This window comes from Schistocerca gregaria, chromosome 4 (genome assembly GCF_023897955.1).
Source record: "Schistocerca gregaria isolate iqSchGreg1 chromosome 4, iqSchGreg1.2, whole genome shotgun sequence".
In the NCBI taxonomy this organism is placed as follows: domain Eukaryota; kingdom Metazoa; phylum Arthropoda; class Insecta; order Orthoptera; family Acrididae; genus Schistocerca; species Schistocerca gregaria.
Window position 1 is genome coordinate 216,668,626 of NC_064923.1, and position 14,049 is coordinate 216,682,674.

General features: G+C 38.5%; 1 protein-coding gene across 2 annotated transcripts in view; it reads right to left on the bottom strand.

The window, feature by feature from the left end:
* The window catches only part of LOC126267087 (transcription factor 25), a 106,902-nt gene that overhangs the window by 59,803 nt on the left and 33,050 nt on the right, over positions 1-14,049 (bottom strand). The window contains exon 4 of one of the 2 annotated variants that reach the window (XM_049971955.1): positions 4,084-4,166. In XM_049971955.1, the coding sequence (XP_049827912.1) occupies positions 4,084-4,166 (83 nt within the window). Of the gene's footprint in view, positions 1-4,083; positions 4,170-14,049 lie in introns of both variants that reach the window. The other variant, XM_049971954.1, reaches the window with a different exon arrangement.

Below are 14,049 nucleotides of genomic sequence, written 5' to 3' on the forward strand. Positions count from 1 at the left end.
TTCTGCCAAGTCAGTACATAGAACGTTACTTTCGAATTCATTGAAAGCCTCTCGCATAGCCCTCCTCACACTACATTTCGCTTCGCTTAATTTTTGTTTGTCTGCAAGGCTTTGGCTATGTTTATGTTTGCTGTGAAGTTCCCTTTGCTTCCGCAGCAGTTTTCTAACTCGGTTGTTGTACCACGGTGGCTCTTTTCCATCTCTTACGATCTTGCTTGGCACATACTCATCTAACGCATATTGTACCATGGTTTTGAACTTTGTCCACTGATCCTCAACACTATCTGCACTTGAGACAAAACTTTTGTGTTGAGCCGTCAGGTACTCTGTAATCTGCTTTTTGTCACTTTTGCTAAACAGAAAAATCTTCCTACCTTTTTTAATATTTCTATTTACGGCTGAAATCATCGACGCAGTAACCGCTTTATGATCGCTGATTCCCTGTTCTGCATTAACTGATTCAAATAGTTCGGGTCTGTTTGTCACCAGAAGGTCTAATATATTATCGCCACGAGTCGGTTTTCTGTTTAACTGCTCAAGGTAGTTTTCAGATAAAGCACTTAAAAATATTTCACTGGATTCTTTGTCCCTGCCACCCGTTATGAACGTTTGAGTCTCCCAGTCTATATCCGGCAAATTAAAATCTCCACCCAGAACTATAACTTGGTGGGGAAATCTACTCGAAATATTTTCCAAATTATTCTTCAGGTGCTGAGCCACAACAGCTGCTGAGCCCGGGGGCCTATAGAGACATCCAATTACCATGTCTGAGCCTGCTTTAACCGTGACCTTCACCCAAATCATTTCACAATTCGAATCTCCGTCAATTTCCTTCGATACTATTGCACTTCTTATCGCTATAAACACGCCTCCCCCTTCACTGTCCAGCCTATCTCTGCGGTATACATTCCAATCAGAGTTTAGGATTTCATTACTGTTTACGTCTGGTTTCAGCCAACTTTCTGTTCCTAGTACTATATGGGCGTTGTGACCGTTTATTAATGAGAGCAGTTCTGGGACCTTTCTATAGACGCTTCTGCAGTTTACTATTAGCACATTAATATTGTTATTCCTTGCTGCATTTTGCCTACTCCTGCCTTGCCGCGTAACAAAAAAAAAAAATGCTACAAACTTATATACTAACCTAATGTGTAAGAAGTTGGACAATATGTGTGCTGACTTGTTAAACATTACGTCGTCTACATGGAAGCTATCTTAACAAATCACATAATAGGAACCGGTGGCTGAAGGGTAAATGTTTATTGCTAATGAATGTGATTCCTGCAATGAGAAGTTCTATTGTAGCTGCAACCGCACAGCAGGCAGCACACACAAATATTTTCTCAAGATATTCTTGACCAGAAAGTAGTAGTTTCCAGGTCTATTTTCACACAAAACAGTACATAGCTATGCTGAGTAAATGACTACGGGAGCAATGGCAACTGATGGGTGAATGAATTGAATCATAATGATTCCAGTGTAAATATGATGGAAAGACTGAGTAACAAAATTAACGTTACAGAAAGGACTGAAGTCGACAGTTTTCTACAATGTGGTTTGTAGGCAGAGTTCTGCATTGGCAGATATATATTTAAAGATTGATTTTGTGTGTCTTCATTGCTCTGTTTTTTTTTTTATGGTAAATTAATTTTCAGAACGTGGGGCATAGAGTGGAAACTGCATTCGTTTGATTATAATCAAACACATCCTTTCATCTTTCCTTCTCCTTCCCTCTTTCCTGATGAAGCAACTGCCGGTTGCGAAAGCTCGTAATTTTGTGTGTGTGTGTTATTTTATTGTGCCTGTCTACAGGCGCTTTCCCGCTTGGAACTTTGTTTAATATAATATTTTTTCCCATGTGGAAGTTTCTTTCTATTTTATTTACATAATTATTTATTTGTACGTTTATGTATGTTTGTGTAATGTAAACATAGGGTGAGTCTAGTACGGGATTTTGTATGAACTGGGTCACTGGAATGATCAATTTCTTCCTTAAAGAATGGTGTTAATTTTGTTTTCTTATCTCTTTAACAGAGTGTTGTTTATGAATGGTTTATTGTCAGTAGAGTCATTATAGAGCCAAGATTTGGCAATGGAACTGGCTTCTATTCAAATGTTAATTATAATTAAAGAAGCTTTTATAGCAATTTTGATATTCTTTAGGTGGTTGGTGCAGACACACAGTGCCTGCTGTCATTTCTCTTATTGTTAGGAAATATCAGCTTTGTAAACTAACACAGATAATTGGTTTGTTTCCTAACACACATGGTGATGATGCCAAGGTCAGAGTACAAAAATACAGAGTTATCTAAATGGATTATTAGTCAATGTTAATGAGCAGTACAATCTTCAAATGCATCTAATACTCACAAAGGCAATGAGAACCTAAAAGGCAAGTATTCATACCACCATCTGATTGCTGATTTCAATGTCCAAGTGGCCAAGAATAAGTTGTTATGTCAACATTAATATAAGTAAATTTCTATCTTGTTGCAGTATTATAGTTACACTTGACAATGTCACCAGACAGCTGATGATGTCCACTCAAAGACCTTTTTTGTTGGAATCAGATCTGAAATATACATAGTCCTGAGTCATTGCCGATTTAAAGGCAACAATTCGTACTCAATCTTTTATAACTGCCCAACATGCCTGATGGTGTGTTCAGAGGAGGTACATATTTGACACACTGGAATGGCTGTCACAGACCCAAGATCCCAATTCAGAAGGGGCCCTTACTGAGTTTCATCATATGTTTTGTAACTCATCTCCCAAAATATGATCCACAGACATTCTTCTTCAACTACTTTAAAAGCTTGCTTATAGTACACAAAGTGAAGATAAGTTTGAATATCTTAACACTGTCATTCTTCAAAACTCTCCAGATGCTGAGAATCTATTCTTCGGTATTCTGCCTTGGCGCAAACCTACTTTATTTTTACAGCATCTGAATATCTTTTAGCCACTCACTGAAGCAATACTTTTGCTGACATGTCAGATCAGTGAAACAATTCTGCAACTGCTGTAGACTGTGGATGAGCACATCTTTCTTTCTTTCTTTTTTTTTTTTTTTAGCTGGGTGCAAAGACTGGTCCACACCACTCGTCAGGCCACCTCACTATAACGAACATTCTTATGCAGGTCTAAGAGAGAGACCACTGCTGCTTCCAACTTTCGGCATATCAGTCACAATTTAATCACAGCCAAATACCTTGTCCTGTTAACTGGTACCCCACTGCTTTCTCCATTAATGAACTGATTTCAAATCTCTTGTCAATTAGTGAGCCATCTGGAAATTTTTGTTTATATGCTGCATACGCACAATCTGCAGTGCTTTTTGGGACAGCTTTCTTCAACCAATTCATACTGCAGGTGACTTACACCCCTGTTTTAAATTTCCTTGCCAGCTATCTTGCCGATTAAAAGCTATCATGGCTAATTACATGTTGCGTATTTCAGTGCCGATATTTTTGAAACACATGTTCTTGTTTCTCAGAGATTTCTTTAGTTTTCTAGTTCATTGCTTCAAATCTCTCTTCCATGCTCCACCTGCTTATCCATTTCGAATTTAGTTTCTGCATTTCCTTTTCAAATGTGTCATCCATCACTGAACGCTTCTCAGTTGATTTCATGATTAGTTTATGCATCTATTTCTGATCACCTATTTGATCTTGCGTTGGCTTTGTCACCTTTGGTATTTGTGTAGTTGCATTATTACTTAAATGCTAAATATAATGGACACTAACAAAATACGAAATTTTTTGCCTTTAATTAAACCACTGTTTGAACTCACTGTTTTAAAATCATCAAAACTGCCACAAACATTCAACTACATGTTTTGTTATCAATCAATTATGGAATTAATAAAAATAATGCCAGATAACTCACACTAAATAATACATAACCTGAGGAATGTTGTCCACAATTAGTACAATTATTTAAAACTATTAAATCAAACATCTGAAACACATGTGGTCCATTACATTTTGCCAACCCAGTATAAAACATCTCAGAGATATACAACAATATTTTACAATCACTAACTGACTATCTATAAAAGTATGTGGTATAGAATGTTCTTACCTGTTTTAGTAATAGGCAACCAGTTTTCTCTCGGCTTAATTAACAATGGCTGTTTTATATACGTTCGCCCATGACCTCTCCTCCTACTGAACAAAAATCTGGAGTGTAAAAGATACCACAAAATGCACAGAATTTTATTTAACTAACATTCATATATACTGACTGACTATTTGGGCTGAACCTAACAACAATTGCAAGAAACTGCAGTAACTTATCCAGGCATCCCTTGCAATTGTTAGAAAAGTATGCAAACACACACACACACACACACACACACACACACACACACACACACACACACACAGTTTTCTATTATTACAATGAGAGAGACGTCAACTGCAATTACTCGCTATATTTTTTTCCTTAACAAACAACTGGGGATTTGTTTTAATACCTTTGGTTGTAAGAAAAACAATGTATTTCCAAAGATAGTCATTTTTAACACAATTTCATAACAAGTTATGTACATGACTAGCATGGTCTGGTCTGGTCTCCATGGTGTGAATAGGTGGTTTTCTGCTCGCAGGCTTTTCCATCTTCAATCTGTTCCTCTGAACATTGGTTTGGTAAGTCTGGGTAGTTTCCAGCAAGTGTTGAACTTAGTTTCACGGTGGCAATCCAGAGTGTGAGCAGCACATGGGTACTTAAGATAATTTCATGATACTTTCAAGTGATACTTTCACAACTAGAGAGCTTTAACTTGACGCAAATGTTAGTTTATTTCATGGTTTTGTTTTGTTTTATGGCACAGAAACACCTAGGGTCATACATGCCCATGTCAAAAGTGTAGTACACAAAGACAAAGAGGGGAGTTAAAAACAACTACACATCAATCCCAATCAACAGAAAAGAAGACAGCTAAAAACACGGACATGGAGAAAGATCTATAAAATATGCCACAGAGAAACAGAGGTCCAGAACTAAAAATTAAATGGCTTTCGCCATATTGCTATGACAGATAAAAAGTAAAACTTAGCCGACAGCCTACCCATAATTCACTAAAACAGCCAATAATTCAGATGGACAACACAAATGGGAACATAAGCGGTTAAAAAAAGGCATTCCGTCAGGAAATGGAGGACATTCAAAAGTTGTGCACTAAGTGGTGAGGAGCACCATTTAACAAATAATGATGACTAAAGAGACAGTGCACATTACACTATATAGTTAAAATGATCTCCTTGCAGCGAGAGGGACAAGATTAGGTCATCCATACAGTTGAGAGAGGCTTAATAACCTGGAGCTTGTTCTGATGAAGATAACGCAGAGATCATCAGAGGGAATATAAGAACTAGCGAGCTGAAGTACAAGGACTACAGCCTTGGCAGCAGCCTCATTTCCTGTCAGACCGACATGACTGGGAATCCTCATGAACACCACAGTGATTCCATCATTAGCAAGCAAGTGACACCTTTCTTGTAACTGTTGCACTAAGGAATGGATGATGAGCAGCACACACATTTGAAGGGCATAGAATGTCTGAGCAGATAATACAATTGAAAAGCCTGTGTCGCTGAATCTAACTGTGTGGCCTGATACAGGGCAAAGAGTTGTGCTGTAATTTTTGAGCTGTATTCTGGAAGCAATACTGAAAAACATTGGTGCCAATGACAAAGGCACACCCACCACCATGGTCAGTTCGAGAGTCATCAGTGTACACAAAGGTACAATACGAAATTCCGTGGGAAGGTAGTCAAACATAAGCAACAAAAGCAAGGCTGGAGTATATTACTTAGGAAGTGAATGAAGGCCAAGGTGAACACGGGCATCACATGAAGCCAAGGTGGTGAAGAGTTCGCACCTTTCAGGAAAGTGGCAGGTAGTATGAAGTTAAACTGCCAGATGCAAGAGCCAAAAGTGAACTCCAGGTGGTAACAGAGAAGAGGACTGTGCCGCAGTACTGGCAATCAATGAAGTCATTGAAGAAGGAGGCGTAGGATGGGTGGCCATGGATAGCATATGTACACATCTGCTAAGGAGAAAGTCACAGCGGTAGGACAGTGGTAGTTCGGCAGCTTCTGGCTGGCAGCTTAGTTCGGGCTAGTGTAAAAGGCGCCAGTGGTCAAACAGATGTCATGATGGTGGATAGCATTGGGACGGCATAAGAGGGACGGACATGCTATAAAGATGCATAAACAAAACACCCATAGTCTAGTTTTGAATGGACAAGGGACCAGAACCATCGGAAGAGGGTGGTTCGATCTGAACCCCAGGAAGTACCATTGAAGGCACACAGGGCATTGAGGGACTGCATACACCAGGCTGCCAGGTTAAGATACATGGGAGGATCAGGAGTATTTCCTATCGAGCAGGAGCCCCAGGAACTTCATAGTCTCAATGAATGGAAGAGCAACAGGCCCATGATATGAAGATGGTGGAAGAAACCAATTGTGCTGCCAGAAATTCATACAAACAGATTTGTCAGTGGAAAAATGAAAGCCATTGTTGATGCACCATGACTAAAGATGATCAAGACATCGCTTAAGACACCACTCAATCAGAAAAGTCCATGGGGACAACAATAGGTAGCAAAATTGTCAACGAAGAGGGAGCCACAGATGCCCAGCAGGAGACAGGCCATTAGACAGGCCATTACAGGGTTAATCACGATAGCACAGAGGACAACGCTCAGGACAGAATCCAGAGGCACACAGTTTTCCTGGATGTAGGTGTCCTACACGGTAGAACCCACGCGGAACTTGAAAACTTGGTCTTTTAAAAATGCGGCCACGGAAGCCCCACCTGTAGAAAGTACAGAAGATACCAGTCTTTCAGCAGGTGTCTTAGGCTTCCTCCAAATCAAAAAACACAGCCACAGTCTGGGATTCCCACAGAAAGCCATTCACGACATGGGTGTACAAAGTGATGAGCTGGTCAACTGCAGAAACTGCAGAATGCTGCGCTCAATATCCACACTGCGCAGTGGTTAGTAAATTGCCAGACTCTAGTCACTATACAAACCAGGCACGAATCATACATTCGATCACTTGCAAACATAGCTGGTGAGAGACATGGGGCAGTAGCTAGAAGGAAGGTGTTTGTCCTTAGCAGGCTTAGGTATGGGTATGACAGTGGCTTCACACCAGTCTCTGGGAGATATGCCCCCTGCCAAAATGCGGTTATACATATTAAAGAGGACGGGTTTGCCTGCAGGAGAAAGGTGCTGCAACATCTGAATGTTAACAGTGTCTGACCCTGGGGCAAAGGAGCTGGATGAAGTGAGCATAATCTAGCTTCCTCATAATAAAGGTGGCAATGTAGCACTTACGATTGTGAGAAAAGAAGGGTATAGCTGAGCCTCCTCAGCTTGTTTCCAATGGAGAAAGGCAGGGTGACACTGGAAGGACCTCAAAATCTCTGCAAAATGGAGGCCTAAGGTGTTGGATGTAGCAACAGGGTCCACAAGACATCATCAGCTACTTTCAGCCCGAAAATTGGGAAATGGATCTTGGCCCCAGAGAGCCATTGGAGGTTGGCCCACATGATAGAAGAGGAAGTGGAACTGTTAAAAGAACTAAAGAATGAAATCCAGCTAGCTTTTTTCCTATCTCAAAGAATGTGACGACACTGTGCACGCATCTGTTTATAACAATGCAGTCTGTCATCGTAGGATGTTGTTAAAAACACGGAGAGTACATCCCCATGCACGAACTGCATTGTGGCACGCGTCAGTCCACCAAGGGAACGGGAGAAATGGAATGTTCTGCAACAGTAAGGATAATGTCTAAGATATTCTACCTGGTCATCACAACTGAGGAAATGTTGATCACTGAAGCTGCCAGGGAGGAGTAAAGCCTCCAGTCCACCTTAGTAAGCTGCCATTTGGGTGTGCACAGCAGTGGGGTAAGAGTCCATAAATGGATAGCACACACGAAATGATTGCTCAAGTGTGTGTTAGTGGGGATGGACCACTTGAGACATGGGCAAGCCGAGCAGTGTAGAAGGATAGGTCCAAATGGAAATAGGTATGCGTGGAGTCTGCAAAGAAAGTGTATGCTCTTGTGTTAAGGCAGAAGTAGTTAAGTTAATTAAGGATGTCAGCCAAGAGGACACCTCTCAGACAGGTTCTGGGAGAACCACAAAGGGGATGGCGCGTATTAAGGTCACCAAGCAGCAGAAAGGGGTGGGATAGCTGCCCAATAAGCTGGAGGAACTCTGCCCTGCTGACATCGAATGATGGAGAATGTAAACAGTACAAAGGGAAAAGGTAAAGTCAGGAATTCTATTTTTTAAGCTGCACTACTTACAGTAGGCTTAATCTATAACATTAACACTTTTTTCTGGATAGAACACACACATTCATCTGAAAATCTGGTTAAGTTCAGCCATTTGATGTTACAAGGGACTCAACAACAGCAAGTAAACCAGAAAATGGAATTGGACAAATATCCTCTCATATCGGCAAATGGAATTAAGGTGAAGGTCCTGAAGATTACACAAATTACAGAGTAACATCATCTGTTATACTTAGTTCAGTAGTTACCACAAAGTACAACAGACTGGAATACTTACAAACTATCTTTATGGCAATAAATTTTCTTCTATCACAAAGGATATAAATTTATTCCTTAAATTATATTTCACTACTGATCCTCCCTGCTTCTAAGCCCCTTTAAAAAAATGTAATGGTTTAAAGTTGGGGAAAGTTCTGTCTCCAGGAACCATTTGAAGTTTTGCAAACATTCTGTGAGACCGGAATGTATGTGATTCAGACTCTTCAGAAATAAAACACAACTCAACTTTGACAATGCTACAAAACTAAAATAAAGCTGATGCAAATAATATTTGATTAGCTAGAAGTGTTTGTGGGGATACCAATCATTATTCCAAATTTTTATATCAGCTTTTGTTTTATTAAGGAAAGACATATACAATGTAGTAACTTGAAAACCTGTATTGCACAGTTTAGCATAAAATACTGTATAATTGAACTTGAATTAAATACCATAGAGGTTTTTTTTTAGCACTCGAGTGGGCACACCCTTTTTTATAACCTGAGCAGATGCATAAACTACTTTGTAAACAGTAAAAAATAGACGTGTTTATGTTACCAAGGTAAACATGCATGAGCAAAATCACAGTTTAATCTTCGTTTGATTAAACAATGATAAAAGAAAATTACATTATGCAAGCTAAACTGTTGTTTCATTAAACAATATTAAAATAAACATTCATTTATCTCACTGTTGCTGCATAGAAGTATTACCCCGCAGTAATGACCCACTCAGAGCATTAAACAGAACAGTTGCATCAGATCCCAGCCAACCACTTCCTCTATTGCTAATTGTCTCATAGAGAACTGTCTCATTGTGGGATTGTGCAGCTGGCCCTGCATCCGGGTAAATTTTTTTCCTCATCTAGCTCGCTGTTTATTTTACATTACTGTTGCTCACCTGGGCGTATGACAGCACAACTTAGCATGTGTTAGCCGAAGCAATAACTACAGGCTCACAATAGTAAAACAACATTGGAATGGTACAAAAGACACACAAAACATTAAAAATGTTAATTACTGAACATTCACAAATATCATTCCATCGCAAGACTAATCTGACAAAAATTGAATTAACCTATTTCTGTTTCTTTAGTCAGTAGTTCCTTGTCACTCATAATTCCGTAAAAAAAATTATAACAATTGTGAGCAATAAGGAGTGATTTGTAGATACTCAACTGTAAGTAAGAAAACTTCTCAACCAAGATCGTATTTGTAAAGCTTTTATTTATGACGACCGTTTTTGGAAAAAGAGAGTTACGATCATCTCATGAATGTGTACATAAAATGTAATACATAGTGTGAATTATTATTAGTCACACCTCTGTAAAGATTAATACAAGTACCCAATTAGAGCTGTAAACGTACTCCATATCTTAAATGGCTGGATAGTTGATGTAAGGTGCATTGGCATGTAAATAGTTAAAACAAGTATTTACAATATGTTTCACCAAGTGTGTCCATCCCATATTACAAGTCACGGAGTACATCACTGATACAAGAGTGGTGCTAAGCTGACAAACTGCAAAAGTTAGTAGAGAATATGTCAACATTTAATGCCTCTAGAGGCCACTTGTGTATTCCTGCCATTTTCAATTGCAAATTTAGGTTAGTGCACAGTCCTTAGCATTTCTGTTTTGCATGTTGGTATTAGTGTTCCAACCTGTGGGATTTGTCCAATATTGTGGGACATTTTTTATAAATATTTACCAAGAAGAGACAAAGGCATTTTTTTTCAAAAAGTAAGATGAATATGGGATAGTTAATTGTGTTGCCTTTAATACAGTGTAGGAACTCTTATGGTACATATAACAGCAAAGAAACATTTCGTACAACCAGCAGTCAGCATTCACTATGGGCACAATAGGTTTGCTTAGACAACAGTAATACATGTGCACTGTTATACATATGATTGTCACATACCCTGAAAATACAGTAAAACAGCTCACGGTAGTAATAATACGAGACCCGCTGACTGCCATTTGTTCAACCTGTAATCTGTGTGTACTCCATTATAGTAGCTATCATTAGTTCAAATTTCCCTTCGTATGCACTAAATTAAACACTCCATTATTTGTTAATGAGAGAAACGTGTGAACATTTTGTTGAGTTTTCAAATAAACAATGCATCGCAGCATGCAAGTGAGATGGGAGGTCAAGACAAGTGGCATGTTAAGCTGTAACATAGCACATAGTTATACAGTATTGTTAGAATTGCTTTAATTTGCCCAGTCCAGTGTCACTTGAAGTTATTACCTGTTGAGTGTCACTTGGACTGAGTCTTGTGAGCAAATCTTGATCTTATTTAATAATAATTGTTTCTGAGTGGTTTGTTTTGTACACATTTAAAAAGTCAGACTGCAGTGCAAAGAAATTTAATTCCAGGTGCAGTGTATTGGATCTGGAAAAAAATTCTATAACTTTCCAAGACTCTTGGCTCCAAATTGACAGATTTAAAGGGTGGTTGCAAGCGGCAGAAGATGACAAAAGAAAGACGTGGTGTAAAGAGACTAACGTGATTGTTGCTCGAGATAATACGAAACTCAAAAAATCTGCTTTTTGAGTTAAACACATTAAAAATGTTAAAACGGTGCAAAAGTAATGGAACTGTTGTGGATTATTTTTCGAAAACATGTAATGAAAGTAAAAATACAGATAATGTGAGACAGCTGAAATAAGATTAGCAACTTTTCTTGTGGAGCATAATTTTGCATTTTCAACATTGGATCTCCTTGCTCCTGTGTTAAAAGATGTTTTCCCCGATTCCAAAATTCCTTCAGAGGTGACTTTACATCGAACAAAGTGTACCAATTATAAGTGAAAAATGTTATTACAGAAATGGAAATTGATAAAACAGTTCAGTTACTAGAGGATAATAAATTTTCTATTATGGTGGACGAAAGTATGGAAATATCAGATAGCAAATATATGTGCGTTTTAGCCAAATCTGTGTTGCCAATTGACAGGCATGTGAAAACACAACATCTGGAATTGATCCATTTATATGCCAAAAACTGCTCAGCAGAAGTCCTATTCAGAGCTATGCAGAGTATGTTGAAAAAGAAGGATATTCCAATTACAAATGTAATTGGCATGGCTTGTGATAATGCATCTGTAATATTGGAAAGCCAAAATCCTGTAATGACAAAACTTAGAAATGTTGTATCAAACTTGATTGTTTCAGCTTTACTTGCCATTCGTCTGCTTTAGTTGTATGCAACACATGTGAGAAGCTTCCTAGATCCAGCAAACAGTTAATAAGGTCCATGACAAGCTACACATCTGGCAGTGCAAAGTGCTGCACTATTTTACAAGAATTTGAAGAATTTTTTGGAATCAAATGTAAAAAATATTGTGTACACGATGGCTTGTTTTACATGCATATGTTGTTGGTCTCCTAGGAAACTGGGATGTATTTTTGCACTATTGCCAGTTAGCAACTGTTTAAGTAAAGTAAAGTCTGCAGAAATGATTCTTTGCAATTTAGAAACTTCTTACACTGAAGCTTACATGTTGTTCATAAAGTATGTTTTCGTTTACTTCAACAATTTTAATGCCTTTTTCCAATCAAGGAAAATATTTATTCACAAGCTTCCAGAAGATTCTCTGCATCCATTCCAAAACATAGTCAGAACATTATAAACCCTAGTGTCCTCACGGAAATGTGCAAGAAATACACACTTCAACCATGCCATCATCGCTCACTAGAGTCAAGGTATCTCGGGCCCAAATCTGAACACTTATTACAAATTCTCCCCCGAGAATGTTAAAATGGAATTTATCAAATAAGATTTAAATGTCTTTATTTCTATATCACAGCAACCTACGAAATTAAGAAACTTCTACCTATACACAATGTTTTTTTTTTTTTTTTTTTGGAAATTTAAAATTCATAGAACCAAATAATCCATTAACAGCTAACGGAATGTCCCAGATAAAGGTTGTATTGTGTGTTGCATCAAAATTTGGAGGATTTGATCTAAATACCTTAGCATTTAAATGGAGAAGTCTTCCAACTGTGCCTGAGGATAGGACGAAGAAATTTTCAGAAATAGACTTGGATTGTATGCAGAGGGAAAGTGATGTAAAAACAAGTAAAAGGAACAGAATAGGAGGAGAGAATTTAAATTCCATATGTGTTGTGAGATATTCATTTAAAGTAAAAGGAATACACAGTTGTTGGGTGGTCTTCAGTCCTGAGACTGGATTGATGCAACTCTCCATGCTACTCTATCCTGTGCAAGCTGCTTCATCTCCGATTAACTACTGCAACCTACATCCTTCTGAATCTGCTTAGTGTATTCATCTCTTGGTCTCCCTCTACGATTTTTACCCTCCATGCTTCCCTCCATCACTAAATTGGTGATCCCTTGATGCCGCAGAATGTGTCCTACTAACCGATCCCTTCTTCTAGTCAAGTTGTGCCACACATTCCTCTTATCCCCGATTCTATTCAGTACCTCCTCATTAGTTTTGTGATCTACCCACCTAATCTTCAGCATTCTTCTGTAGCACAACATTTCAAAAGCTTCTATACTCTTCTTGTCTAAACTATTAATCGTCCATGTTTCAAATCCATACATGGATACACTCCATACAAATACTGTTAAAAAGACTTCCTGACACTTAAATCTATACTCAATGTTAACAAATTTCTATTCTTCAGAAATGCTTTTCTTGCCATTGCTAGTCTACATGTTATATCCTCTCTACTTCCACAATCATCAGTTGTTTTGCTCCCCAAACAGCAGAACTCATCTACTACTTTAAGTATCTCATTTCTTAATCAATTTCCCTTAGCATCAACTGATTTAATTGGACTACATTCCATTATCCTCGTTTTGTTTTGGTTGATATTCATCTTATATCCGCCTTTCAAGACACTGTACATTCCGTTCAACTGCTCTTCCAGGTCTGTCTCTGACAGAATTACAATGTCATCGGCAAATCTCAAAGTTTTTATTTCTTCTCCATATATTTTAATTCCTACTCCAATTTTTTTTTGTTTTGTTTCCTTTACTGCTTGCTCAATATACATATTTAATAACATCGGGGAGTGATAGCCGTGCAAAGTTCGCAGGAGAGCTTCTGTAAAGTTTGGAAGGTAGGAGACGAGGTACTGGCAGAAGTAAAGCTGTGAGGACGAGTCGTGAGTCGTGCTTGGGTAGCTCAGATGGTAGAGCACTTGCCCACAAAAGGCAAAGGTCCCGAGTTCGAGTCTCGGACCGGCACACAGTTATAATCTGCCAGAAAGTATCATATCAGCGCACACTCCGCTGCAGAGTGAAAATCTCGTTCAAGTATTGTATTGTTATTCTGGGGAAAGAAGAGAATTTATCAGTTGAAGGATGAACACTTACCAAACCCTCTTTCATTCACATACCTCTTCCCCTGCACTACTACTTGCTTTGATCCACTTTAACCTTTCTAAGTCACCCCCTTTCACATCCATATACCAAAGGAATTGTTGATTT